This window comes from Melozone crissalis, unplaced genomic scaffold, assembly GCF_028551555.1.
Source record: "Melozone crissalis strain CALT ecotype California unplaced genomic scaffold, PUWL_Pcris_2 ptg000004l_1, whole genome shotgun sequence".
NCBI lineage: Eukaryota > Metazoa > Chordata > Aves > Passeriformes > Passerellidae > Melozone > Melozone crissalis.
Window position 1 is genome coordinate 26884932 of NW_026535782.1, and position 26998 is coordinate 26911929.

Here is a 26998-nt window from a genome sequence, read left to right on the forward strand (position 1 = left end):
TAGGTGCACACTTACGTAAACACTACTGGTGTACAAGAGGAAAGAAAAAATCGATCAAGTGTGCATGTGCCACTGGAATCAAAGCTTTCAAACACTGAAACAACTAAAGCGAAAGAAGATCAGATGTGTACCGATGACAGAGATGCTCAGGTTCTCCTGGAGCCCGAAGGAGTGAAGTTTGTTTTAGGACCAACACCTGTTCAAAGGCAGTTAATGGAAAGAGAGAAACTGGAACAACTTGGGAGAGATCAAGTCAGTGGCAGCAGCACAAACAACACTGAATGGGACACTGGGTACGACAGTGATGAACGTAGAGAGACGCCATCTGGTAATAAATTGGTGTATGAAAATATAAATAGGTTATCAATCCCTAGTGCCTCAGGGGTCAGGAGAGGTCGCTTGACATCAACCAGTACCTCAGACACCCAGAACATTAACAACTCTGCTCAGAGGAGAACTGCGCTGCTGAACTACGAGAACTTGCCATCCTTGCCTCCTGTTTGGGAAGCCCGGAAGCTGAGCAGAGATGAAGATGACAGTTTAGGACCAAAGACCCCGTCTCTGAATGGCTACCACAATAACCTAGATCTAATGCATAACTATGTCAATACAGAGAATGTAACAGTACCAGCAAGTGCTCATAAAGTAGAATTTACACGACGTCGGGACTGCACCCCAACAGTCTTTAACTTTGACATTAGGCGTCCAAGTTTAGAACACAGGCAGCTCAACTACATACAGGTTGACTTGGAAGGTGGTAGTGACTCTGACAACCCTCAGACTCCAAAAACCCCCACCACTCCACTTCCGCAGACTCCAACCAGGCGCACAGAGCTGTATGCTGTGATAGACATTGAAAGAACTGCTGCTATGTCGAGCTTGCAAAAAGCACTGCCCCGAGATGACGGTACTTCTAGGAAAACTAGACATAACAGTACTGACCTGCCCATGTGAGCCTGGGGAGCATTGAATCATTTGCACCTTTTGTGAAGTTTATAAAATTGAAGATGCGAGTACTTTGCATTTCTTAACACTAACGCCTTTTATAGACTAATAGAACTTTTTCTGCATACTTCATGTACTTGTCTTACTAAAGGGAATTAATGTAGAGCAAGTATCATTTTAGGTAACTATTTCATTCTACAGTAGAAGTAATTACTGCATAGCAGCATCACCACCTTTCACAGTGCCTCTTTAATTGATTAGAGTCTGAGTGACATGCCAGTTTTGAATTTATAAATATTCTGGTCTGGTGCCTATACTCATTAATGGCATTTATAACATTTTTTAAAGCCTCTTGATATGTGCATTATTAGCAGGTAAACCTAATCTTTCAATATACATATCTGACGTTCATTCCTCCTTGAAGTGGTTCCTCCAGAATGAATTGTGTGTAATATGTTAATTCACTCAGTTTGACATACACAAGATATATTGGTTCATCTCAAGGAATATAAACACTACACCTTTTTTGTCTGTGGGCAAGAAGGCCTCTGATTCCTGACAGTTTTCTTAACTTGTGTGATATTTGAGAGGTCCCATTGATGGTTGTTGATCAGAGCTATAAACACATCAAAAACCAACCTTAAGCTCCTTCCGTTGGAATAGAATTACAAGTGACATATCAAATTCCCTCTGAAATCTGAAAATTTTATCTCATTAGAGTTTTGGGGGTTTTTGTGAAGGAATTCACAGGTGGGCTGTATGAATTAAGGCTCTCTTGTCATTTCTTGGTTCAGTGTGCCTTCTTTTCTTTGCATTTGTGTGTTTCCTTTTTTTTTGTTCCATAATGTCTTGTTTTAAAATTCAAAATTTTGTACATAGCTTTAATTGTCCATGATCATCTATGTGTTTGTCTTACTCTCTGCCTTTGACAAAGCAAGACTCTTGAAGGTCAAATGGTTGTCTTCGTCCAGTGTTCTACTTTTTTATGCCTGACAGAAATATCCCAGCTCTCCAGCAGCATGCATTATTGCACAACTGGAAAGGTTTATTATGCAGTTATTGTCTTCCTCTAAAGCATCAAACACAGGTTACATAGGAGGCAGGGTACTGGACTTGATAGTTCTTTATAGGAGGTTGTACGTTCTAGCAATGTGCATCCATAGGTGATAATGTACTTTAATTTAAAAAGATACGTAGTAAATTATCTGAAGGTAGTATTATCTGTGAGCATACTTGTTTTCCTTTTGCAGTTGGTGAATTTGGTTACAATGATGGCTGCTCAGTGTTACAGGTACATCCAGGTAGAATGTTGTTTGTTGAATATGCCAGAGGCACCCTTAGACTTTTTTTTTTCTGTTTTGTTTATTAATAGTCTGAATAATCTTAGAATTCTGGCAGTATTGCAGATGCACCTTGGTACTAGCAGCAGAAGAGATTGCTCTTGAGCCTGTGATTGCAAAGGAACTGACACTTGTGTGAGCTGGTATGATGTAAAATAACCCTTGAACTGTGAGGAAAAACGTGCAAGAAAAGCCATTTGGAGATCTGAAAAAGCTTTAAGGGTCTCCATGCAATATTTGAATTGAAGTTTTATAAAAATCGAACTACAATTATTTTCTGTCTTTTAAATTGGTGTGTATTTCTGTTCCTACAACGTTTTTCTTTGGTCTTCTCTCATTTAGTAGTGGCAGCAGTAGTAGCAGCACCTGAAATATGTCTCTTGCCGTACCAATAGGTGGCATCAGGCCACCTTTTCACTCTGGCTTTCATTATTCTTTACAAACTGTATGGTACTGAAATACCAGATGGACAAAAAACATAATTTGCTGAAGTAAAAGATGAGAGTCATTGAGACCATTGTGAGGAACTTAAAAGAGATTTTTTTAGAAAAAACCTTATTAATTATTTAATGGTCAGCTTCTGCATACTCTTGTGATAGACTCACTGACTTGTGAGGAGACCTTGGTACTGAAGAAGGTAAAGACTACCTAGAGCCAGGCATTTTAAAGGTTGTAGCCTGGTAGGGCAGTGGTCTCTTCTCCCAGTCAGCCAGCAACAGGACAAGAGGACATAGGCTTAAGCTGTGCCAGGTAGATGTTAGCAAGAACTTCTTCACAGAAAGGCTCATTAGGCATTGGAATATGCTGCCCTGGGAGGTGGTGGAGTCACTGTCCCTGGAGGTGTTTAAGGAAAGACTGGACATGGCAGTTGGTGCTGTGGTCTTGTTGACAAGGTGGTGTTTGGCCATAGGTTGGCTTCAGTGATCTCAGGGGTCTTTTCCAAGCCTGCTGATTCTGTGATTCTGTAACTGCTCCCTCACATCTTTGCCATTGCCTCACCTTATGGACCTCCTGGTCTGTACCGAAGAGAAATTACCATGTATTGCAAAACACTTGCTGGGTTAATAATATTGGTGTGATTATTGTTCTTAGCATATAGCTCACTTAAATTTGTGAGCTGCATGTGTTTTGAGGCAAACCTGTTTGATCTAGCTAGCTGCTTAGCAATATATGGTCCTCATCTGTATAGTTTGGACTAATTAACTGGACCCTTAAAACACACCTGTGAGGCAGGGAAGTAATAATATTCTTAACTACTAAATAGGGAAGCAGAGGCTTTGGGTAGATCATAAGTGACCTGCTGAAGTTTCAACAACCAGCCATATCCCTCCTTAGTTCCAGTGCACTGTCCTATGCATTATTCTGAGTAGTCTCAGCTAAAAAGAATGGTCTGAGCAAATTTTTTACATTGTTGCAAGTTTCACAATGTTTTCTTAGCTCTGGTTCCCAGAATGGAGAACATACTGAAATTTCAACTGTCTGTAGCCTTAATTATATTAAGAAGTCTGATGACATATTTTCCAGAACTACTTTTTAACCTGTTAGGTTTCACAGGTGGGATAATGCTTTCTTGTTTTGTGTACACTCCAAACATGCTGGGTAGTCCCTGTCACCCACACTACTCATCTTTAGCATTCCTTATTTTCTGCCCCTTGAAGTAGATGCAGTTGCAATGCACTTTACCCTTTGAGACTTGGTAAATATTTTTTCAATTCAGTCTCTTTTAAAGGCTGTGATGTTAGATTTAGTGTCTGTAATCTAGGATTCAGGTTTCAGCTGAAATCTCTCCATGGTATTTAGATCATATTTATTTTGGGCCCACAGGTGTATAGACTGAGAAACTAGAAATATGTAACCATTTTCTTTAGTAAATGTGGCATGTTAAGTTTACATAAACTAGGTCCTGTAAAAATGGTAGCATTTCCATCCAATTCTACTTTTCATCCATAATGTGCAGTCCATTGCTGCCCTTCAAACACATTTAACAAGGGGAAACCTTTAACTGTGGGTATTCCTTTAGTGCAATGATTTGAGAAAGACATACGTTACTGTATCTTTTAAACAAGGAAGCTGAGTTGTTAAAGAAAACAGAAAAGTGACCAAAAGTACATAATACTGTGCTAGAAATACAGGGAATGAGAATTTATTCCATTGTTATGTCAGGAAAATAAACTTTCCCTCAAAATCATGCCAGAAGGAGGACCAATTGTTTTAATTTTTGTGGTGTTTTTTGCTAACTTCCTAAAACAATATTGAAAAAGGCCATTTTGAAAACCATGACACTCATTAGAACATCTTTTGTTTCCCCCAATAAGTATGTTCTGAATTTAACAGGGGTTGAATCTGATGATGTGCATTGAAGCACTATTCCTATTAATGTCTTCAGAGCTTTTATAGAAAATGTAAGTGTTGAAGTAGAAGTTTCATATAATAAATTGATAAAATGTCCTTCCCCCCACCGCTCCCCCCCACTTGATGTCTGGATATTTGTGTGTGTTTGCACCTCTGACTAGGGCTTGGGTGTAAAAAGGATCATGGAAATGTGTAAAGTGTACAAATTCCAAACCAATGTCAAAACAGGGCTGCTTTTTATAAGTGACAGATCAGCAGTTGATTTTGCTGGTTTTATAACACTGTGCATTGGCTCAAAATCTGGTTGTTCTTGTTTTTGTTTTATATTTACCCGCTTCTCAATGAGAGGGATTCAAGAGAGAACAGATTGTTCTTATTCACTGTGGGTGAAGTAAGAGTGGAAATTCTGCTTCATGTTAGTAGTTTGAGCATACAATGATGTATCTGATTTGGACGTCTGTTTTTAAGCAGTATTCCTTGCTTCATGCAAGGTGAGATCCATGGTGAAATTCCATTTCTGCACTGTACTAATTTATTTAATGGCTGCAAAGAAGATGAAACTAATGGAGTAGAAACTAGTAGTGGACTTAAATCTGAAATTCTCCTATTTCCCTAGAGGAGTCTGGTCCTTCATTGTGATAGATAGAGTTAGGTGTTTTTGGAATTTAATGATATGATCTTTCCCATCTCTTCCTTGAGGTAGCAATTCAGGCATTTATATTTGACAGTATTTACTTAATATAAACTTAAGTTCATTTATTATATCTTTATTTTTAATTCATATACACTCCAGGAAAAAAAAAATCCAGAAGAAATTCCACCACAAAAAACTGCGTTAAGTTGGAGTCAGGTTTGCTGATGTCCTTCTTACAGAAGATTATGAAAAAGGAAGTCATGTTGAGGTTCTTTCACAATCTTTAGGAATTACTTCCTCTTTTGGACAAGATGAGTGAATCAGAAGAAAAAAAAAGAGCAACTTAGCATCTGCAACTCTGACCATGTATACATTATTTCTTGTGCTGCGCTGTAAGGTATGTGAGTAAGTCTGTCAGATGTCTTATGAGGATATTTTCCTAACACGGTGTTTACTCCAGATTAACGCAGTATTTTGTTTGGAAGTATGTAGGTGTACAGGTAGAAATAGAATATGAGAAATAAGGTCGATGAAACAAGTGTTGGACATTTCTATATTTTTATACGTTATGAAGGGCATTTTTGAAATTTTTCTTGCAGTTTTAGTAATTATTTAGTGTGGTAATACACATATATTGTGACAATGTTTTCCGCTATATCCATTACTTTGGCGTAATTCTATTTTATGTAGCAAATATGTGTATATAGAAAGGAGATTATGTAAAAATTATCAAAAAAAAATATGCTCAAGCCCTTCAGAACAGGGACCATCTTCCTCTGTGTCTACAAAGTACTAAATGCCTTGGGGTCCCAGCCAGAGCTCCTGTCTGAGACCTGTAGTGACCGAATTGCCAAGTGAGGAGTGTGGGAAGCAGCTCCCTGCTTTCCCTGAGAAGCCTTAGTGTGAAAGGTGCCCCTGCCAGTCCCTGGTGCTGGGGCTGTGCATGGCTGTCCCCAGCACTGCCTGCCAAGTGACCCAGGGAGCCCAGAGCATCCTTTGCTCCGCTCCTGCCCCTTGGCACCTGGAAAGGAAGTCTGACAAGGAGCTTTGATGTCATCAGGAAATCTTCCTTGTTAGTGGGGTGACCCTTCCAGAGCTTGTTCGGTCTGCATGCAGTGTCCTTTGAAGACAAAGAAATGATTCCTGTTGACTTCAAGGGCCACTGGATATGCTCCTGCAAGATCAAGTACTGCTGGTGTAACAGCTCTGTTACACCTGAGGACCTGCTTGGTCAAGTTCTTCAGGAATGGTCTAAAAGGATGTAAAAGTATAAATATATTTAATTACATGTACTGAAAACCAAATCCTATTTGTTGTGGTCAGAGTTCAGATAATTATGGGAATTTTGATTTCTTAGTCATAGTTGCATATATATTGCTTTAACTGTTGTGTATGAAAGAGGAAGTGATTCTAAAACATGTGAAAGATGATGATTACACCTGTTTTTTAATGGTAATGTTATTTAGGAATGGATGTCAGCGAATTTAACTCCATAATAATGCAGGTTTTTTTTGCATTGGAATATGTGTGTATATCATACACCCACATTTTATATATAATATATTATATATTTGGTACTAACTTTGTATTTTGAAATTTTGCCAAATCACAAACACGGATGTTCTCACTTGTAAGACTTTGGTACGTAATACCTGAATGTATAAGAAATGCTCTGGTATGAGAGGAAAGAGTGTTGTATGGTGTCCCACAGTCCAGATGGCTGGACCAGCAGGCACGTTGCCTTTCTCACATCTGGCTTCACTGCAGCATCACCTTTGGTCTCCTGGCAAGCGTCTGTGTCCCGGCCAAACGCACCGCACTAGCGTCCAAGCTGACTGGTAGGAGTGATACAGTAGTCACCAGTGTGCCACAAATGCATTTATTAAATGCAGAAATAGACATTTCTACAAAGGCCAAAATCTTATGTTGTATGTTCCTTTCTTGTCATTACATTGTATCATATTGTAAGATTATTGTATGTCCTAATTTGCATTATAAAATGTTTTTTCCTACTTAAAGGCATAAATATAGCAACTTTGTATAAAGGTAGCTTTCTAGATTTTTATTTCTTTTATATAAAAAAGTCTAAACAGTGGGAGTACCATTGCCAAATTGTTTATAAAATTTCAAGTAATTTTCCCTGTTCAGTGAATTTGTTTTTACAAACATTCCGTATTTCTTATACTATGCAGAAAGAGTGTATTTTTATGCCATTCCACATTAATCTTAAAAAAATAATAATTTCACTTCTTTTAAACTGTTGTTATAGAGAAAGCTTACCAAATGTGCATTTTTAAAAAATGTGTTATGTACATTTTTCCCCTTACCAGTGCCAACTTCATTTGGAAAAAAAAAATTGTAGCATGGCAATAAACTATTGATTTTACATTAAAAGTTGTCTGTGGGTTACTTCAGTAGTTTGCAGTGTTAGTGTCACTGTGTTGTTTTGTTTGTATAATCTTTTTTGCTTTTCTTTAAATCGTTGCTTCATGTACCTCTTTCTGCTCTCCTCCCTGCCTCCCTATTCCACTCATTGCTCAGTAGTAAAAAAAACCCCAAAACAGATCACAGTGCTCTGAAGTCTGTAAATTCATCTCCAAGACTTTGTTTCATTTCTGCTGGTTTTCTGTCACACCTTTGTCATGCGTGCAGATTGTGATTTTTTTTTTTTTTTAAACGAGGCCTTTTTTTCTTCACATACGGTGCAGCTTGGAAAATTGCCCTTGGCCCAAGAGGGGTGAGGGCATGGCACAGCTGGGAGAGGAGAACCAGCACTGCTGCTGTGTTCTTCCTAGTCTGGTGTCACTGCCTTTACACTTTGTAAAGCATGACTTAGCAATGGTCAAAAGCCCCTTAAACCCAATTCACTAATTTGCTGTAGTTTTTCTGTGAGCATTGGATCTTTCAAAGGCCATAACTTGGATAAGTCTGAAGCATTTTATAATATTTTTTTTCCCAACTCACCACAGTAGCAGCAAACGTGAATTAAAATGAATTATTACGTCAGTGCACATCTTTATGAAAGCTGTGATTCTGAGAGAAGCTGCTTCCATTGTTTTAGTTGTATTATTTGCCCTTGCCAACACTGAAATAGTTTTTGGTGTAACTATGATGAAAATTAGGTATTTAAATTAAATTAGTAGTCTAGTTTTAGAACAGGGTTGTGGAGGGAAGTGTATCTAACTCTGTGAAGAAAACAGGATGAAAGGCCTAACATACTCAAGAACTAATACTAACCAGGTATTGACAAAATTAGCAATACAGGTGAGAGTTGGCAGAGTTTTAGTCATGTTCTTTTTTTGCTGTCTCCATTGGGATGGATTTCTGTCTCTGGCCAGTTTGAATCTACAACAAACAACGTTCCATGTATCCCAAGAGTTTAGTACCTAGCAGCAAGAAGAGAGATATGAGCTGGAATCAATTCTTGAGGATGAGTCATACAAAATAATACAGGTTGGGTTTGGGTTTTTTTCTTTGTATGACCAGGTAACAGGCTTTGTGTAGAGGAAAAGCAGCGACAAAGCAAAGTTTAAGTGTAGTCTCACACTGGCAAAGCTGCCAGGGGAACAGTCACCAATTTTTCCGTATGAATTGCAGCGTATGGAGTGGGATTGTGCTGGGCATCTCCTGTTCATGACTTGTCACTGGAGCCGAGGCCTAACAGCCGCCATCGGGGATGGGCTGGCAAGCGCGCTAGAGGCCACAAGCAGTGACTAAAAATGCTTTTGACCTGAGAACTGACCTCCAGGAGTATCACAGAACCGCAGCATCATAGAATGGCTTTGGGTTGGAAGGGACCTGAACAATCCCCTAGCTCCAAACCCCCTGCCATGGGCGGGGACACCTTCCCCTCGGCCAGGATGCTCAGGGTCCCATCCAGCCTGGCCCTGGGCACTGCCAGGGATGGGGCACGCACGCTTTCTGCGGGCAGCCCGTTCCAGCGTACGGAATTTCCCTCCCTCAGGGCTCTGGGGCGCAGAGCCCAGTCCGGCCCGAGGGGCGGAGGCGCAGCCGCTGAGGGCGGCGGGCGCGGGGCCGGACTGCGGCTCCCAGCAGGCCGCGCGCGCCGGAAGTGGCGGCCGCAGTGACGCCATTCCGGGGGAGCTCGTGGGGCTGCGGCGCGGCGGTGGCTCTGTGCTGAAGGAGGGCGGGCGGCTCCCGGCGGCACCGGCACCATGGTGAGCGGCGGGCGGCGGCGGCCGGGCCGGGCCGGGGTGCGGCGGGGCCGGCGGGGCTGCGCTCCACGCGGGCGGGCGGGCGGGCGGGCGGGATGGATGGCGAGGCCTGGAGGCCGCGCCCTGCGTTTCCCCGCGCTGTGCCGGGGGCTGGGGCGGCCCCGAAGGTTCTGGAGCCGGGGCGGGGCGACTCTGAGAGCTGTGGTAGCTGTGTGCGGGTATTTGATCCTTCTTCATTTAAGGCCTTGCGGGCTCTGCAGATATTGGTCCTTAAAGGCGTGTAGTGGTTACCGCTATGATTAATTTGCATTGATATGAAAAAAAAAGAAAAAAAAAAAGGGCGGGTTCGGCTCAGGTATCAAAACGCTGAAGGCATTGGGCAGTAAATAGACTTGTTCTGGCTCTGCTGGCTGTGGCTGCTGTGGGGAAGGGCCGGCTGGCGGGCGGGCAGAGCAGCAGCGCTCGCACGGCCATGAAGGGATGGGCTGGTCCGGCCTGGTGTGCGCTGCAGCGTGCCCGCGGCTGCGCTCGGCCTTGGAGTCCTGCACTGCGCTGCGACATGGCTATTTCTTAAATATATCTGTTATCACAACAAAATGGGGTATGGAAGTAATTTTATATAAAAAAACATTGTTTAAGCTGTTAGGGTTGGGGATTTGCTTTTAGAACACATAGTTTTATTGAAGCTAAAACAATATTCTTACATTAACTGTGTTTTAGGCATCCATTTCCCTTGCTCCTGTGAACATTTTCAAGGCAGGTGCAGATGAAGAGAAGGCAGAAACAGCTCGGTTGGTAAGTTTAATTCTCTAAGAACCTGGTAATACTTGAGGTAATTAAACTTTGTCTTTTCTATTACTAAAAATACTTTCACTATATTGTGATATGGAACTTCTGTCTGTAACTGACTTTTCTTGTTGCATGTCTGTGATCAGAAGGGAGTTTTGTTAATATTAAAAATTAGAGAAACTCTTCATTGTCAAAATCAAAGTACTTTACTGGAGCTCAGAAGATTGGTGGCATTTCTTCTGGCTTTGAGACAGATTTATGGTTTCTGGGAGGTTTAGGTATATTTGAGCTGGTTATCAAAATTTAGCAGTTAAGAAACTTGCCTTAAGTTCAGTTAAGCCTCCATGAAAGAGGTGGAAGGGTTGGTTAAAATATTGAAAGCTATGTGATAGTGTGTAATTCTTGTACTAGAGTAGAAATAAATTGTTCCCTGCGGTATATTTATTTTCATTTCAGTCATCCTTTGTTGGTGCCATTGCCATTGGTGACCTAGTCAAGAGCACCCTGGGCCCTAAAGGCATGGTAAGACACCTGCATGGGTAGTCATGCCCATTAATTTAGCTTTAATAGTCACAGTGCCTTTTCAAGCAGTATGCTAAATCTCACATCTTGTAGGACAAGATTCTTTTAAGTACCGGGAGAGACAGCTCTGTCACAGTTACCAACGATGGTGCAACCATCCTGAAAGCCATTGGAGTTGATAATCCTGCTGCCAAGGTCTTGGTTGGTGAGTTCTTAAAGGCTCAATATTTCTTAATTTGTAACTCTGTTGTGGTGTTTTTATTTGTTCTTAGAAAAGTGTTGTTGAAATACTGTGAAAAATTGAAGGGAGGGGGAGCAGAAATCCTGAAGTAAGAAGGGCAGGGTACTGCAAGAGGTGTGGCATTCTGCAAAAGTAAAATTACGGTGTGTGCTGCTCTTCAAAACTGTTTTTTTATCTTCTTTTCCCTTAACCCTGCTTTGTCCCAGGAGTCAGAAGGGACAAAAGACAGCTGTATACCCCTCGTTTTGCAGTGGGAAAATTTGGAACAGAATTCTGTGCAGCAGCAGAGGTTCACTGTGTTTCTCCCAGATTTAAATCTCTGGCACTCAGTGGGCACTGTACTTCTGTACAGAGTTTACTGTTGTGAGTGACTGTCCTACTGTGCCACTGGTCCACTGCTGGTGACAAGCAGGAGCCTGATCTATTTGGTGTCAGGTTTCCTAATGATTCTGTGTTTGCTGTGGCCCAGTTTATCAGCAGTTCATGCAGCAGACCTGGTTATGATGGTCTCTGATCCTGTATCTGTACCTTAGAGCTTCTATCCAGCTGTCCTTTTGATAACCAGTGTTAGGATGGGGAACACAGGGCAGCATCCTGACCATCACCAGGCTGAAACTGGTTACAAATAAAGAGCAGGAGTTTGGAGGATGCCAAGTTTTGTTTGCATCTCTTGTTTTTCTGGGGTTTTTTTAGAGTTCCCTCTTTACACAAAGAGTAAGATCTGTTTCTTTGTCCAAATTAATGGATGAGAAAAATAGCATTAATAATGTCTTTTCCTTCTTCAGATATGTCAAAGGTTCAAGATGACGAAGTGGGCGATGGAACTACATCTGTCACAGTGTTGGCAGCTGAATTACTGAGGGTGATGTGTTCTGTTTTTTCAGATGTTTGTCACTGTACTTCTGTGGTGCCTCCAGTAGGAGGGGTGTTATCCTGTCTTTGTAAAGGGCTCCCATAGCATAGAAAGGAGTAGCTTGCTCTGTTGCTGGTGAAATTGATAGGGGGCAAAAAAACCAGCCTCCTACATCATTTTTTTTAGCGGTATTTTGGACTACTACTCCTTATATTATTTTTTATAAACTCTCAAGTATTTTAAGTTGACTCTTACTGCTCACTTTCTGGTTATTGCACTGAGCAGTCTAAAGCACTGCTTAGTTCTGAATCTCAGTCCTCTGAAATCCATTTCCATAGGAAAAAAATCTGCTAAATTCTGTTCTTTGCTCAAGGCCTGAATTCATACTGTTCATTTAAACTCTGTATGGATTTTATGCTTGTGGAAGAATTTACACTGCCAAATTCTAAACCTGAAATTACTGTGAAAGAGATTTGAGAAATGAATAATTCTTCCTTGCAGAGCTGTGTCAGAAAGTCTGATCATCTCAGGGCCAGTAACTGGGATCAAGAGCATCTTAAGGAATGATCTATCAGCTTGCCAAGTTCCACAGAAAAATAAAGATAGCTTTTTTCAATTACATTTTAAATTGCATCCATAAATGAACATGTCTTTTCTAGTTAGTGTCACTATACTTTTTAGGGGGGGAAATAATTATTGATTTCATTTAAATAGGAGGCAGAATTACTGATTGCAAGGAAGATTCATCCTCAGACCATCATTGCAGGCTGGAGAGCAGCCACAAAGGCTTCAAGAGAGGCGCTTTTGAAAGCAGCTGTGGATCATGGGTTAGTAATGCCCATTTGCTGTAACTTTATATAAAAAACTACTCAAGATCAAAACATCAGTGCAAATTACAGTCCATTGGTAAATTCTTCACTCTTTTTAAAGCAGTGTGAAGGCTGAGTTCCTGAATTTTAACAGTTGAGAAAAAAATATTGGGTATTTTTTCTGATGAGTTAAAGAAGCTTCAAAATTACTTATGTAATTTTGTGCAGAAATGAAATATAAGCTGTAATTTGCTCCCTGGAACAAAGATCTGAGCTGTTACTTCAGATTTTGTACTCACATTTTAAATATAACTATTTCCCATGCCCAGCACTTTGAGAGCACAAACTTTCTAAAGCTGAATGCAAAAATTCTCCTAACAAAATTTGTATTTCAAGTGGAAGATTGTGTTCTGGGACAGTGGAGGGATTCTGTGCAGCATTCCTCAAAAGAAAATATGGTACATATAGAGATACAGGCTTGAAGAAGTGGGCAAAGACTCATGGTGGGAGCTGGTGGTAGTTAAGGCTTTCAGACTCTCCACTTTAACTGAGCTGTCTTTATTTTAGTAATGATGAAGTGAAGTTCCGTGAAGATTTGATGAACATCGCGGGAACAACTCTTTCTTCAAAATTACTTACTCACCACAAGGATCACTTTGTCAAGCTAGCTGTAGAAGCTGTTCTTAGGTTGAAAGGTTCTGGTAATTTGGAGGCTATCCATGTCATTAAGAAACTTGGTGGAAGTTTGGCTGATTCCTACTTAGATGAAGGTAAGTCTTTGAGAGTTGATTGTGTATGCACTTGGGAAACAAAGCTGCTAAAGGTTGCATATCTATGTAAATGTGTTGTATGAAACACTGTTATGTTATTATTAAATTGAATACTAAAGATGGGGGATTTTGTAATAACTAGTAATTGCTCTCCTTTTTTAATTTGAAGTTTTACAAGGCCTTTCTGTTACTACAGGCTTTCTGCTTGACAAGAAGATTGGTGTAAATCAGCCAAAAAGAATTGAAAATGCAAAGATTCTTATTGCAAATACTGGTATGGATACAGACAAGATTAAGGTATGTGACAGAACTACTGTTGAGAAACTGTGTTTTTGTAAATGGAATTTTGAGACTGAGCTCTTTTCTCTTTGATATAGATTTTTGGCTCTCGTGTTAGAGTGGACTCCACAGCAAAAGTGGCAGAAATAGAACAGGCAGAAAAAGAAAAGATGAAGGAGAAAGTGGATCGTATTCTTAAACATGGAATAAATTGCTTTATTAACAGGTATGTATTCCTTAGGAAAAAGGGAGAGTTACATTACTTTCCATGTTGTTCTAGTTCATTCTGCTAGAATAGGCAGTTAAGTGCCCAGCAGGCACTTAGGATCAAAGGACTAAGACCTTAAAGCATATGGCTGCCTGTGCTTAGTGTGATAGTGTTTCTTCAGAGAAAGGATATTTCAAAAAACATAGTTTGATTTTTTTTTTCCTTAGCTTTGCATGTTTTCCTGTCCCTACGTTTGCTTCTGTGTTGTGTAAAACTCCATGTGTGGCAGATGCCTCATCCATTGACTGCTTTGGTAGCTTTCAGAAATCTGTCCTGTGTCCATGCTACTGAGAAGCTGGTGTCTTTTGTTACTGTGTTATTTTCAAAGGTTTGTTCTGTGTGTGATGGTGGGATGTGTTGTAATTTTAGGCAGCTGATCTACAACTACCCTGAACATCTCTTTGGAGCTGCTGGTGTCATGGCTATTGAACATGCAGACTTTGCAGGTGTAGAACGTCTGGCTCTTGTCACAGGTGTGCAGAGTATTTGGTTGTATGAAACTTGGAGGGGCACATTATTTGTCTGATCATTAGTAAACATTAAACTTACTTAAACATACTTCCTCAGCATCTGTGAATAAAGGATCATAATGCAAAACATGGGAAACAATTTAGCAAGTTAGTGCCAGTTGGTAACCTTCTTTCATATTTTAAAAATATTTTCAGTTAAGTTCCTGCTTGATAAGATTTTGATGTTTGTTTTCTAAAGAAAAGATGAAATTTAGCAACAGAAAGAATAATTCCACAAGTTAATACTAACAGTACTTTATTCTGTGATAACAATTGGTTTAAGTGGCTGTTGTTTGACTGTAATGATAGAGAAGACTAAGGAGTCATCCTTTGTTAAAAATGTGGGCCTGGGTTTTTGAATTGAGGTGGATCTCAAATAACCTCAACAACCTGGATATTTTGGGTAGTGGTCAGCATAAATGTGATTTTCGTAACTAATGGAAATGAGACCTCTGGAATGCTACAGATAATTCTCATTGCTGAAGTAATAGATAGTTAACTGGGACATCATAGGTGATTTTGAAAGTGATCAGGAGGATGAATTTGCTTTGCAGGAGAAAGGAAAAGACACTGACTTGCTTATCTTAGCAAAACTGAAGTAGTGACTGCATATAAGTGTCAATAGGCACATTGACCCTGGAAACGTGTGATTGAGAACACTGCTTACATTCTGGAACAAATTGAAAGCAGACTTGTATGCAGAGCAAATGGGCCTTATCAGACCACTCTGGCTTGAATAGTATAGCTGAAAAAAGGACGATTTTTAATATACACAAACTCTGCTCCAAGTCTTGGTTTTTCTTGTGATGCTGCAACTACACAGTGCTGCAAGCTACTGTGGGCTTATTGAGCACACATGGGGAATGCATGCATGTAAAGAGTTTTCTAATAGGAAGAGGAAAGAACTGGAACAAGAACTAGAATGATGTTGTGTTCAAAGACATTTTGGTCGTTGTAGTGCTTGTTTTGTTTATGATACAGCAGTTTACAGATCCTGCACAGTATTGCTGCTGCAGCATGGAATGAGACTTGCCATGCAGGAGAATGGTGGTTCTCAGCCATCATCAGGCAGGCAAAAGGAATACTGTCACAAGCTCAAGTTTTAAAGCATAAGAGACTTCATTTAGTATTTTATAAATAATCAGTAAATACTGTGAAAACTTGAAACATACTGATATTTTAATGCTAGCAAAAATGAGTGTTTATTCTGTTATCAGACACAGCTCACAAGCATTTTAGTCCATGTGATGTGAAACAAAACAGGTGTGTTAAGGATTTATCAGCATTGGTTGATATTTTCTGGTACCACATGCTGACATGAGACAGTCTTGGCTTATCAGTAATTTTAGTTTAAATTTATTTGGGGGCAATTATGAAGACTTTTTTTCTAACCCCCCCGCCCCCTGCCCTTGGTGAGACTTTGCCTGGAAGGATGCTTTCATTGTGAGCTCTGATTTCTTTATGATCTTACACTTGCAGGTGGTGAAATTGCTTCAACCTTTGATCACCCTGAGCTAGTAAAACTAGGAAGCTGCAAGCTCATTGAAGAAGTCATGATTGGAGAAGATAAACTCATTCATTTCTCTGGAGTAGCAATGGGTAAGTGTTTTATCACTAATGGTGTATTGTAACATTTATGTTAACCCTCTGCTAGTGCTGTTCAGTTGCCAGTAATGCATAGGAATTCTGTAATGATTTATGTAACTGTTTCTATTAAAGCCTTGCTTTTCAGTAAAAGTCCTGCACAATTTCATGGTTGAAACTGTGGACGTTTTGTGTTACATAAACGAACATATAATCATTTTTAAGGATGGGAACCCAGGTTTCTGCTTTTGGAAATTCAGTTGACAAGAAAAGTAGCAATGTGTCATACTTAAAGAGCTTGTTCTAGTAAATGCCAATGCTCTAATTTCTAAGGAGTTTTGAGACAATATTAATTTTCTCTTAAATTAAATAAGGTGTTGTGGAACCAAAGCAATAGCACTGTGCACATAATTTCATTCTGTCTTTGAAATGTCATCGTGTTTGCTTTTGTTCCCAAAATTAAGTAATACAGAACTTGACTCCAGTGATAGCAGAACCATTGTAAATGCTTTGTGATAGCCCATTTTGTGTCCTGGTTTCTCTTTTTAATCCTTTTACATGTGTGCTTTCTAGGTGAAGCTTGCACCATAGTTTTGCGTGGAGCCACCCAGCAGATTCTGGATGAAGCAGAGAGGTCTCTGCATGATGCTCTCTGTGTCCTGGCCCAGACTGTGAAGGACACAAGAACTGTGTATGGTGGAGGTGAATATCAGACTCTTTGTACCTGTCATACTTTGGTATTACTGAAGGTTGGATGTGTAACATCTGTGTGTCTTCACTGAATAGGTTGTTCAGAGATGCTGATGGCTAACGCTGTTGCAGAACTTGCTGTCAGAACACCTGGCAAAGAGTCTGTTGCAATGGAGTCCTTTGCTAAGGCTTTACGAATGGTAGGTTTATTTAATCATATTGCTGGGCTAAGACACAAAGTTTCATGAAGTTTACTAACTTGTGACATCAGATATTTGCTTCACTTTAAAAAAATTTTGGTTGTCCAAAGTAAAGAAGTAAAGTTTTAGCAGCACATCTTGGATAAACAAAGGGAGAAATTGGTTTTTTATCTTAGGAAAAAAGTACTGGTGTTTTAATAATTCTGCATGTTACAGGCTTGTACATGTTCATATGCTAACCCTCCTCTAAATGGTTATTGCTCACCTTACCTGCTGGTTAGAAGTGCTGCAGAAATAGCACATAAAAGTCTCATCTTAGGTAGCTGACAGCTGATTTAGAAAAGAGCAGCCCTTTTGTTCCATTGATGCTCTAGTGCTGTTTGAGTGTATTCATACTCTAGTACTTGCTACAAATTTCTGGTCTTGCATTGGAGATTGCATCTTAGTAGGAAATGAGTGTGTCACAAGAAACATTAATAGAATTGTGAAAACAGACTGTCAGTTTGAGAAAAAAATTACTTTCTGCAATTTGAATTAGGGAAAACCTTTCTCCCAAGAAAAATAAATTCAAGTGCATAGTAACACTTGGCATTATCTCTTCAGTCAGTGCATGTGAGTTTGCACTGCTGTCATGGAAACAGTGAACAGAATGGTCAGGTGGCTAATGCTTACCAGCAGACTTGTGCTTTTTAAATGAAAACATTTCTCCAGTTGTAGTCTGAAATGATAAAATGACAAGATTGGTTTTTTACTTCTGTCCATGTAAAATGAGCGTACAAATTGCTAACATGCTTCTGTCCTCATAGGTACTTCCTTACAACAGAGTCTTGAAATTCTTAGAGAGGTAGTTTGGGTCTTTTAGTTATCACAGTAAACAGATCATCTGGCATGTTTCTGAAGCATCTTCTTGAAATTCAGTTGTAAACTGATAACATCCAAGTATGTTTCATGTTTGCTAACAATCATATGTTAATGAAAAACAACCTGTGTTTATCCCCTTAGATCCCAACAATAATAGCTGATAATGCTGGCTATGACAGTGCTGATTTGGTTGCTCAGCTCAGAGCTGCTCATAGTGAAGGGAAGACTACTTATGGACTGGGTAAGGGGATGAGTTTTACTTCTGTGTTTGAATTGCTGTTTGGCCAGGTCCTTTGGGCTCATTAAAGTTGTTCATGTATGTCTGTCACATATATTCAGCAAGGAGAGCCGAGTATGTTGGTTTGTTTGCCTTGCATAGAACTTTGTGTACAGCACGATATTCCTTTTGTTCTACCAGGCTTTTGACAGTAGAGTGAAAACCTTCATTTCTTAAATGCATGGTTTTCACCTCTAAAAAACACTTCCCTTACACTGAGTCTAGTTATAGGAAGCTTAAAAATAAAGTCATTGTTTTAAAACCAGCAACCAGTTAAAAACCCAGAAGAACCAAACATCCTTCCTTTTGCCCCTTCCCCCACCCCCGCAAAAAAGCCAACTGAACAACCACCACAGAGTGGTAGAGAAGAACCCTGAAGTTAATGTACCTAAGGACATAGTGCTGAGAGTCCTCTTGGGATCTTGTCTCCTCATCACAGTGTATAAAGTTATTATCATCAAGTGCTCATATGTAATTGCAACATTAGACTTTGATCAGGACTCTTGAGGTAGAAGACTTTATTTAATACTTCCCTAACTATCAGTGTAGTTCATTTGAGCAGGTAAGTTACTGTGCTCTCAGCTTCTTGTAATTTCCTTAAAAAAAAGCTGAGTTAAAAAAACCAAAAAAACGCCTCCTAATGTGTTTCTTCTTCCAGATATGAAAGAGGGTGTCATTGGGGACATGTCAGTTTTGGGAGTAACAGAAAGTTTCCAGGTCAAGAGACAAGTGTTGCTGAGTGCCGCTGAAGCAGCAGAAATGATTCTTCGCGTAGATGACATCATTAAAGCAGCACCAAGGTATGGGCAGAGTATCTGCATGGTCAGTCACAGGGGTGTAAAGTAAACCTCCTTCTGTGGAAGAGGAAGGGTGCAGAAAAGTCTTGGTCTAAAAATGCTGTACTTGAAAGGGAACCTGACATGTGACATGCTGGTGTTCATATTAGATAATTTTACTGCATTGGCAGTATCATCAGGCCTTTAGAGCCATCAGCAAACTTAAATTGCCGTGCCTGAGTAATGCCTAGTTAATCCTGGGTCACCACTAAACATCTGCACAAGTGGCTGACCAAAATGTAAGGGATCATGCTTTCTTTTTGCTTTTGGCAAGAATTATAGTGAAATGTCCAGCTGCTCCCGAGGTAGAATCTGCAGCTAAAACAGAAACATGTTTCTTAAAAGGTTTGAGAAGAATTGCCACTCATAGGCAGGTGGGCCTGCTACCAGGTAGTTTTCACTGCTTTTTGAATCAAAAGATTTTTTTTTAGCATGGTCATGGGTGGTGTGTTAGCTTTGAGGTGGTACTGTTTTTTGTGCTGTGAGATAAAGCTGTCCCTGAACATGAAACAGTAACTAAAGATTAAAAATGGGAGTGGGTGAGGAGGGGCTGATAGGCATCAGTGTGGTGGGAATTTTCTGATTTTTCTTTTTCTCCCCAGAAAACGTGTACCAGACCATCGCCCCTGTTAAATTTTCTTCAGTACCTGAGGATGTGTGGACCAGATCTCACCTAGTAATTTTTTTTAATGGTCTAGTTTTTGTGAGGTTATGGAACAGAAGCTTGAGACAAACAGATCTCCATCAATGGCACTGTCTTCAGTTGGTTTTTACTTACTGGAGCTTTTGTGTGTTGTGTGGAAGAATTCACTTTCAGGGGTGTATAAACCAGGGGTTTTATACAACCCTATTCATTCTGTTCCTTCCAGGTTCCACTTAAAATACACAGTAATAAAAAAAGAAAAATTCAGATTCCCCAAAGTTGTATTTCTTTGTGTAGAACCAGGAAGGGCAGATCCATGAGGAGAGCTGTGGTGCACAGCCTCAGGCCTCGGCTGCTTCGGGTGTGACTAAGCCCTTGTGGCTTGCTGGTTTGTGTTGACCTGCTGTGTTAGTATGAGTGGTGTGTTCCAGTCCTGGCTGCATAGGTTTTGAGCTGGGGTCCTAGAAATAGGCTCTGCAGTTAGATGGTATCTTTTTCCAGTGATACAGAGCATTACTCTTTTTTTTCATGATGGAAGAGAGTGAGGGGACAAGGAACCTCAGTCAATGCCCAGAACTATGACTAAGTGATCTTACAGCTTTTTACACCACAAATTTTACATTTTGCTCAGGAGAGTTGAGAGGATCATGCAGTTTGGGAGAGAGAGCAACATTCTGGACTAAACAGTCTGCGTGTTGATCTGTAAAGTATTGGGCTGACTTGACAAACACCTAAAATTGTGGACACTTAGCAGAAAATAGGCCAGGCTCCATAATGTTCACATCCTGCCCTCTGCCCCACCCCTTTCATGTCTGTTGAATCCTGTCTTCATATTCACTTTCCTATTCTATTAGTTGCTGCAAAGGCAACGTGTTTCTCGACTGGGCAGGTTTCTTTGTGACTAGGCTGGAAGGAAGCCTGTGATGCCTGCAGCTGTCTGCATGCAGACCTGTGAGGAGTGTGAGCACAGACAGGCAGGGGCCCTGTCTGTGTGGGGGCCCAGAATGGTGCCCACAGGCCTTGTGACCTTCTGGCCCTTGCAAATGTACAAACAGCAGGGCAAGTCTGCCAAAGCAGAAAGATTAAGCTGAAGTAAGCAAATATGTGTGCAAAGGTTTTTCTGCCTTAGATTTCTTAAAATGAGATGCTTACAGAATCCTCCCCTAACTCTTGACAGAGACTTCAGCTCTCCAGAAGTGACAGTGCTGTGTGGTGAGTGCTTTGTGAAACACAGACCATTGATAAGCCAGTGAAAGCATGCTCTTCCCCATCCCCTCAGATAAATACAGTACCAGCTCAGTTCCGTGGGGTATAAAATATTGACTTTGGATATTAGAATAGCACCCCTAACTCATGTCCTGCTTTCCTTTTTGTAGGAAGAAATTGTTGGAACAAGATTAGATAAAGAATTTGCTGTTAATTCCAAAGAAGGACTTTTTAACTTGGCAAGCTGCTAGTATACTTTTATTTAATTTCACCAGGAGCACACTACGTGGGTGCCAGCCAGATGCAAATTTGGGACTTCATTTTACAAGACAACAAGTGCTAGCAGAGTCTGTGTATTTCCAGATAATTTTTCAAGCATGTAGATGACGTTAAACAGTCACGAACTGGCATGGAATCAGACCTTTTCTGGGAAGTCAACTGCTGCTTCTGCGGGCTGTGCTGGTGAGACAGACTCAAAGAGTGTGCCACCAAGGGCTTTCCATCCTTGTTAAAAAACCTGTCACCTAATTCAACCATGCTATGGAGTCTAAAGTTTAAAATGTCACTTTGAGCCAGATTTCTGTTACTCACTTAAAGCAAAGCTTAGGAAAAAAGTGCATTTTTAGGGGATCTGAACTGCTCCAAGTTGCAAGCTTGAGAAATACCCAGCTGAAATCATCTGAGTAAAGTTTGTCTCGTCAGATTATGTGCAAGCTTATAGTGACAGCTCACAGGCCTGGATTTTATTCATGCAACTTTACCTTTGCAGCTCCTGTGGCTTTTCCTTTTTAGTCAGGCTTTGATTTTCTTCTTTGCTCCTGCATGAAAACTTTTCCTTTACAGCTGTCCTTAGAGGCAGTGCTGTCAGTAACAAAACCCAGCACCAAAGCCTACAGCTTTCCTCACTATCATTTGAATACTGCTCAGCAATGATGAAACAGTTGTCACAAATTTTGCAGGAAGAAAGAGGAGAGCCCCCTGTACGTATGTGCTGTTTTCTTGATAGTGCAGCCGGGACTCTGCTACCACTTCCCACTCAGCAGACAGGGAAGCCTTCAAGGTATTGCTGTGTTTCAGATAAAGTAATTTGAGACCAGTGCTGCTTTAGAGCTGTGGGGATCACATTGAGCAGCGGGTTTCAGCTGAGCTGGGACACCTCAAGAAGGTGGCAGGGAGAAGAGTGAGCCCATGGGTGAGGAGCAGCAAGTCCGTATGTGCTCCATGCAATCCGCCCATGGCAAACATCTAAACTGAGTCTTATCTCTGTTGTGAACTCTGTGTGGTCCCAGTGTGGGACACAGGAGTCTGTTCTAGGGAGGGTGCTGGGTGCTGCACAAAGACAAAGAGGTGTCTGTACAAGAGTTGTGCTGTCACATTATCTCCAAGCTGGTGCACGTACTCCTGAGATTGCCGTGCGGTGTGGTGCTCCCTGGACACCAGCAAGCAAGGGAGAGGTAGAGGTTGGGCGGCGGCGGGAGTGCGCTGCCACCTTGGCCAGAAGGGGCAGCTGAGCGTCAGCAGGGCTCGGCGTCGGGCTCGGCCTTGGCGGCAGGAGGTAGCAATGGCTTCTCGTCCAGCGCGATATCTATCACCGCCCCCGATCGCTTGCGGGGCTCCGGGCTCTCCTCTGACCATCTGCCCACCCTGCGCACCCCTTTGGCCACCTTGGGCGCGTTCCTGCAGGGGTTGTGGTCGTAGATCACCAGCTTCAGGCCGGGCAGGTGAGCGAGGCTGGGGAAGAAGCGGATGGAATTGCGATCCACGTCGATGACCTCGAGGAAGGGCATGTCCAGGAGCACGGGCGGGAACTCGGACAGCAGGTTCCCCGAGAGCCAGATGGTGCGCAGCTCCTGCAGGCCCTGCAGCTGCCGGGGGAGCCCACGCAGGGCGTTGGAGCCCGCGTGCAGCGTCTTGAGCAGGCTGAGCTCGCACACCACCTCGGGCAGGTACTGCAGGCAGTTGGACTCGATCCACAGCGTCTTCAGGTTCTGCAGGAGTCGGAGCTCCAGGGGCAGGCTGCACAGCTTGTTGTTGCCCAGGTAGAGGATGCACAGCTGCTTCAGCGTGCACACAACTAGGGGCAGTGCTTTGAAGTTGTTGAAGTCCAGTGCCAAGATCTGCAGGTTCTGCAGCTGCTCCAGCTCGGGGGGCAGATGGTTCAGGTTGTTGTCACTCAGGTACAGCTTAACCAATTCCCTAAAAGAGCAGATGTGCACAGGCAGCCGTCTCATCTGCCTGCCACTCAGATCGACCATTTTATCCACTGGCATCTCTTCTAGGTCTTCTAGGAGGTACTTCTGGCACTTGTTAGAGGGCACAAAAGCAAGTATGGCTTTCAAACTGTTGCCCATCTCGGGATGGCTGGGACTGCGAGGGACAGGAGGCTGCCTCGGTCTCCCTCTGCACACTGGCTTGTTGGTAACTCGTTCTTCCCAATATAAGGCTCTGTTTACATGGCACCAGCCATTAATCTCGAGGGCTCTGAAATGCTTCTGATAACTGAATGAGTGTTTGGTGACGGGGATTATAGGCAGGACGACTCAGGGCCCAGGTCTCCCTCTCTCACCCACACTCCCACATGCTCGCCCTCCCCCTGAAAGCATTCCTTCTTTCCTCCTCTCGCACACTGTAAATGTTCTCTGATTTTGCCCCAGACAAAATTAGGGTCACACCTGGTCCCTCACTTCTTGCTGCAGCTGTGCTGTCTGTGTAGCCAATGCAGGCAGCAAGGATGGGCTTGAGAAAGCAAACACCACAGCAGATTGAAGTTTTAAGCTTAGATATTTAACTTTCATGAAACTTTCAGCAGAGATATTGCATATAATCAAATTGTTGTTTAAAATACCTGTTAAGACTTGACTGACTTTCAAGATGGGTGGCATTTTCAGGCATGTATTTTGAAAGGCACCAAGTACATGGATTTCAGAGTGTAATTTGCCACCCCAGTACTTACCTTAAAGCTTTAACACAAATACTTGGCAAACTGCTATCTTGAGCAGTTCTACTGTTTATGTTCCTAATTTAATGGTATTTATTATAGCCTCTGGCACTCTTGATTGTGTAGGGCCTTTTTCATTACATTTTACTTCTTGTCTGTAGGGCCTTTTTCATTACATTGTTTTACTCCTTGTCTGAATCTCAGTGTAATATGCTATCACAAATTGCCAAGGTTGTTCTCCCTCTGCTTTCCAACTGTGCTACTGCAGTTCCTGTGTCTGTACCAAAACCTGTCAAGAAACTCCCATGGATTCCATCAAGATTCTCACTTGTTATGAATGAAGTAAGTCTGATTTTGAAAAGTTATGGCTATTTAGATGTGACAGTGTAAACTGCTCTAGTCGCATCATCATCCATTTTGCTGTTCAGTACTAATTTCTGGGAGCATACCCATGTATAGGAACCTCTGCATAGTTTGAAATGCTGAGCTTCTGCTATTTTCCCAGGGTACTCATTTGTCTCTACCCACGTCAGGGAGGTTAGAACTATATGATCCTTAATATTCCTTCCAACCCAACCTATTCTGTGGTTGTTCTGCCCGTGTGTTGGCCATAGCTCTGCCGTGAACTTTGGTTGTGAAAGCTGGCAGAGTGTTTTAAGGTAAAATAGCCTTTTCACCACTTGGCTCTTTGCTTTGATATCTACAGCTCACTGCTGTAATTTCCCACACTTACCATTATTTAGGGAGTATACTTTCTTTGAACAATCTGCAATTGGTTTTGGGGTATTAGGTGCTATACTGCCAGAATCTGTGACTGCTGAGAGCCACACACTCTTGAAAAACGAAAAGCAGAGCCAACAGAAAATTGAAGAACCACTTAAGGTGGCCTCTGGATTTCTGGTCAAATCTAGTTATGTAGAGCTTTCTACTATCACTTGCTTTCAAATGTAAAGCAGCTCTTAGCTATCAATTGGGTATAGGCTATAGGATGTTTATGAGCCTTTTCCCCACAAGATGAGTGGCTGTGCTATGCAGCAGTGATGCTATGAAATGTATGGAGGAGAACAATAGGGCACCTGGGGAACAGTACTGCAACAGGACAGAGAGCAGTCAGTGCTGGGACCTGAGTGCCATAAAATCAGTTTTAGATGGAGAAGCTGGGCAGGGCATCAAGCCTGGAGAACAAAGATGATGGCACAGTCATCTGTGGTGGTGCTGTGGAATAGAGGGCCTGAAAGTTCCCTCTCTGATGGTGGGATGTGCTGTCTGTGGCATCCCAGAAGCAAGAAGCCAGTTTGCACTGCATCAGAATCTCCTTTTAGACACTTCTTTACTGCTTTGATGCTCTGTGGCCTGTCAGAGGACCACTGTGGGGAATGTGTCAGCAGATTGTTGTATTTGTTTTCATTTCTAAACAGCCGTGGCACCTTTTGAAGGCGAGTGTCCCTCCCCTTAAGGCACTATAGAATAAAGCTGTGGAAAACCAAATGCATTTGGCATAATTAATAATGAATAGACATCCACAGCAAAGCCTTGTCTTTTAGACAGATTTTTTCAGATAACCTACTAATCATAATAACACAAGAGCATAGCTAAGAATATATTAATGGTATAGTTTAGGCATATTTTTTCTCAATAATCCATATGTAGACAAATAACTTAGCAAAGTACTAAGTCTGCAGATATGGATATGGATTTTTTTTTCCTACTTGAATTATTTCTCCTTAATGGAACTTTTAAGCTGCACATAACTATTTCTTAGGGATCCTCTGCACTGTAGTTTAATCATTATTCCAGCTTATCAAAAAAGGTCACAATGACCTTTTGTTGCTGCATTTTGTACCTCTGTTAGCTAAATTAATGTCTGCTTGGAACATAGAGTGAGATCAGAGAATTTGGGAAAGAATAACCTCTGTATGGATTAATAAAGGACTACACTTGCAGTAAAATGAACAATTGTGTTCTTTCTGAGAATCAGCCACTAAGGCAAAGGCAGTCCTCACAGTAGACCCAGGCGGTGTTTTGAAAGCTTCATGTCTTCAAAGTCACCGTGGTGCCCTCCAACAGGAACATGATCGACTTCCCAGAAGCATTTGTAGCATTTGAGGAAAAGTTCAAGTGATAAAGGCACTCGGCACAGACATTGTCTTGCTCTTGTCAAAGCAGCACTGCCCTACCCAAGGGCATGACATCTGCTCTGCTGTGCATCAAGTGACAGGTGGGGGCTCCTTGAGAAATGCCTTTTCTTTCTAGATTTCACAAATCTTTGCTCACCATTCCCATTTCCAGCACCCAGCTCTTGCAGCTCAGTGGCTGGCATGACTGTGGGGCGGAAAATGTGATCATTTGCTGATAACTTGTGTAAAACCTCTGAGTTCAGGAGAAGTGGGGAATATTACTCAGAGATATATAATTGAAAAAAAATTAGAATAAAATAGAAATCAACAGAAAATAAGCATTTTTGAGATTCTGTTATGTTTTGAAGCAAGATATTATAATAGAGATGCTGGTGCTTTTTCAGTTCCAAAGCTCTGCCTGCTGCTGTGTAATGACACCAGGCTCAGCCTTTGCTGTGTTTTTTTAGTCCTTACAATTTTGGATGTACGCTGGAAAAAGCAAACTGTATTTCAAAATCTGGGGCAACTAATAAATAGAGCTCTAAACGTAATGATTTTAAGGCTTTCATACCCCATACTCAGTCTGACATAGCAAGGGAACTGACTTAAAGGAGCAATTTTTGTTTGCTTTGTATTTATTTGAAGTCTGTGATGGACATTTAGACCCCTTCTTGGCTCACAAATGCTGTGTGATTGGGTTTTTCTGCTATTTTTTCTTGACATTGCTGCTGGAGCAGAAGATGATAACTCCTGCCTCCTCTGTGTCCTTTGACATTCACTCCTTGCTGTGCTGTTGCACATCTGCTCTCTTTTGGGAGAATTCCTTAGTTCCAGTTCACCTTTGCATACTGAGCAGTTTATTTTAAATACATGGTGTGTTGTGAAGAAAAAAAAGTGGTTGCTCTTTTCCCAGCATCCTACCACAGCCTTTTGAACAAAAATGGCTGATTATTCAAAGTTAGCTTTAGTATATGCTAGGCTGCAGTATGTGGTTGCTTACTGCTCTTTCTTCTGCAGAGGAAAGTTTCAAAAAGTCTTGCAAGTGCTCTGCTTCCTCCTGGGCAGCTGACAGGCTGGGGGTTGTGCTCTGCCAAATCAGCCCCTTTTTGACACCATTATTTCTCTGCAGGCTAGACTTGAACCCGCCTGCAGGGGTGGGA

At 41.6% G+C, this 26998-nt stretch overlaps 3 protein-coding genes across 4 annotated transcripts in view; 2 read left to right on the forward strand and 1 right to left on the reverse strand.

Moving 5' to 3' along the window:
* FRS2 (fibroblast growth factor receptor substrate 2) overlaps positions 1-6178 on the forward strand; it is a 47747-nt gene extending 41569 nt beyond the window's left edge. For both annotated transcript variants that reach the window (XM_054274437.1, XM_054274446.1), the window contains one exon: positions 4-6178. In XM_054274437.1, the coding sequence (XP_054130412.1) occupies positions 4-954 (951 nt within the window). In that variant the 3' untranslated portion in view covers positions 955-6178. The remainder of the gene's footprint in view (positions 1-3) is intronic.
* A 3168-nt stretch (positions 6179-9346) lies between these two features.
* CCT2 (chaperonin containing TCP1 subunit 2) lies at positions 9347-20072 on the forward strand. The gene is made up of 16 exons (XM_054274122.1): positions 9347-9449; positions 10167-10241; positions 10692-10757; positions 10851-10962; positions 11784-11860; positions 12566-12678; positions 13228-13430; positions 13627-13727; positions 13808-13935; positions 14347-14450; positions 15966-16085; positions 16644-16772; positions 16857-16960; positions 17963-18062; positions 18757-18898; positions 19537-20072. The coding sequence occupies exons 1-16, from the start codon at positions 9447-9449 to the stop codon at positions 19565-19567; spliced, it is 1608 nt and encodes a 535-aa protein (XP_054130097.1). The 5' UTR covers positions 9347-9446; the 3' UTR covers positions 19568-20072.
* Positions 20073-22099: 2027 nt separating this feature from the next.
* LRRC10 (leucine rich repeat containing 10) lies at positions 22100-23944 on the reverse strand. The gene has a single exon (XM_054277910.1). The coding sequence runs from the start codon at positions 23132-23134 to the stop codon at positions 22298-22300; it is 837 nt and encodes a 278-aa protein (XP_054133885.1). The 5' UTR covers positions 23135-23944; the 3' UTR covers positions 22100-22297.
* Positions 23945-26998: the final 3054 nt, after the last annotated feature.

Excerpts from the sequence above, each read along its gene's own strand:
- CCT2 (XM_054274122.1), top strand. Across the intron at positions 13,431-13,626 it reads TGATTCCTACTTAGATGAAG|GCTTTCTGCTTGACAAGAAG; the intron begins GTAAGTCTTTGA and ends CTGTTACTACAG. Across the intron at positions 16,961-17,962 it reads TTGCTAAGGCTTTACGAATG|ATCCCAACAATAATAGCTGA; the intron begins GTAGGTTTATTT and ends TTATCCCCTTAG.
- LRRC10 (XM_054277910.1), bottom strand. The coding sequence starts at position 23,134 with ATGGGCAACAGTTTGAAAGCCATACTTGCTTTTGTGCCCTCTAACAAG.